The sequence below is a fragment of the Phaethon lepturus genome, unplaced genomic scaffold, assembly GCF_000687285.1.
Source record: "Phaethon lepturus isolate BGI_N335 unplaced genomic scaffold, ASM68728v1 scaffold17114, whole genome shotgun sequence".
Lineage (NCBI taxonomy): Eukaryota > Metazoa > Chordata > Aves > Phaethontiformes > Phaethontidae > Phaethon > Phaethon lepturus.
The window spans coordinates 13430-14975 of record NW_010532799.1 but is presented as its reverse complement, the minus strand read 5'-3'; the positions used below and the strand labels follow the sequence as shown (position 1 = coordinate 14975).

At 44.9% G+C, this 1546-nt stretch overlaps 1 protein-coding gene across 1 annotated transcript in view; it reads left to right on the top strand.

Annotated features, from left to right (window-relative positions):
• ZC3H18 (zinc finger CCCH-type containing 18) overlaps positions 1 to 1546 on the top strand; it is a 39824-nt gene that overhangs the window by 27498 nt on the left and 10780 nt on the right. The window contains 1 exon segment of the mRNA XM_010284970.1: positions 1265 to 1408. Coding sequence (XP_010283272.1) covers positions 1265 to 1408 — 144 coding nt within the window.

Below are 1546 nucleotides of genomic sequence, written 5' to 3'. Positions count from 1 at the left end.
CCCTATAGCTATGAAACTGTTGGTTTGGCAGATTATGCCAGCGCTCCTGCTCTTTTAAATGCTTTAAGTTGCTATTTCACAAACTCCTGTAATACACAGTAGATCATGGGTACGTTGGAGGGTGACACAACACCGTAGTGATGTCACCTCTTTTAAGGTGACCTGCAAATAAATTACACCATGGGAATCCCCCTGAATTCTCCAGAATGTGGGACAATCCCCTTTGCCACACTTCTTGTACCTTATTGACCTGCTTTTTGCCTCTGGTTTTTTTTTTTTTCTTCTCAACTCAGAGGGTTCAGCCCTTGAAAGACACGCTCTCCGCCTGCAGCAATGTCTTTACACCCTTCTAGTGCACATTGCAGTGCTGGTTTGGTAACACACGACACCAGCCAGCAGCCTGCACCGGCATGGGGATTGTTTTCACCGTGTAACATTGCATGCATTTAATCCTGTGTTCTGCAGGGGATGAATACAGATATTCTGAAGCACGAGAGGAGGAATTAACAGTCCCTATTTTTGTATGCAGACAGCCACCTCCTCCCCATTTAATAGTAGGCATGACATCAGTGCTGGGGATGTTGAGCAATAACCAGCTATTAGAGCAGAGGTTGGAGTGCTCCGAGCCCAGAAGTGAGCAGCGCTGAAGAGCCAAAGCGATTCCCGTCTCGCGTAGTGGGTGCTAGATAAAGTCACAAAAACGCTGCGTAGCGGTCCTCTGCGATGGCGTTACCCGTTAAATGTTCTGCAGGGTAACACGAGCCAAGGGACGGGCCCACGGGACATTTGCACACATGGGTGCTTTTGCACCCTCCATGTGACAGAGTGAAAAAGAGCATTTTTGCATAAACTGTTTTGCATTTGATTCTGAAGCCTGACTGGCAGATTTTAAGTAGGTGTATGCATTTCGGGTAAAAATGCACAGAATAAAATGGATAAGAAACAGCAATTCCACACAGTCTACTCCATTAGCTAATTTACAAATTGAACGTCTCCAAAATTGGCTGTTGTATAGTAACTTCTCTCTGAAGCCCTGACTTGATTTACAATATGGAAAACAGATCCCTTTACGGGAATCTGTATTGTCTGACCGTATTTTGATGAAGTGGCCGTATTTTGAAGCCAAGTGTCTATAGCTACAGCAATTATACCTGTATAATACTTAGTTAATAGCAAATATGAGTGCGTTTCATCACTTTTGAAAGTGTCTGTGTTCTGTATCTACCGACTTTGATCACGCACATGAAAATTTTTATTTTTGTAGTGAAAAATCTGTGAAGAAACTAGCTGCCCTTCCAGTCCCTCAGCCACTCACTAAAATTACAACAACTGCACCAGAGCCAGCCAAACCAGGGGATAATCGAGAGGCAAGAAGGAAGGAACGTCAGACAAGGACTCCACCCAGGAGGTAAGAAAGCTGTGGGGTGGAGTGAGGCTTGATCTCCTGGAAGGTAGAGCAAATCCTGCGTTTCTGTTGGGAGTACCAACTACAAGGACTCTCCAATATTGAAGGAGAAATCTGTTTCCTGGGTCGGGAAGGAAATGG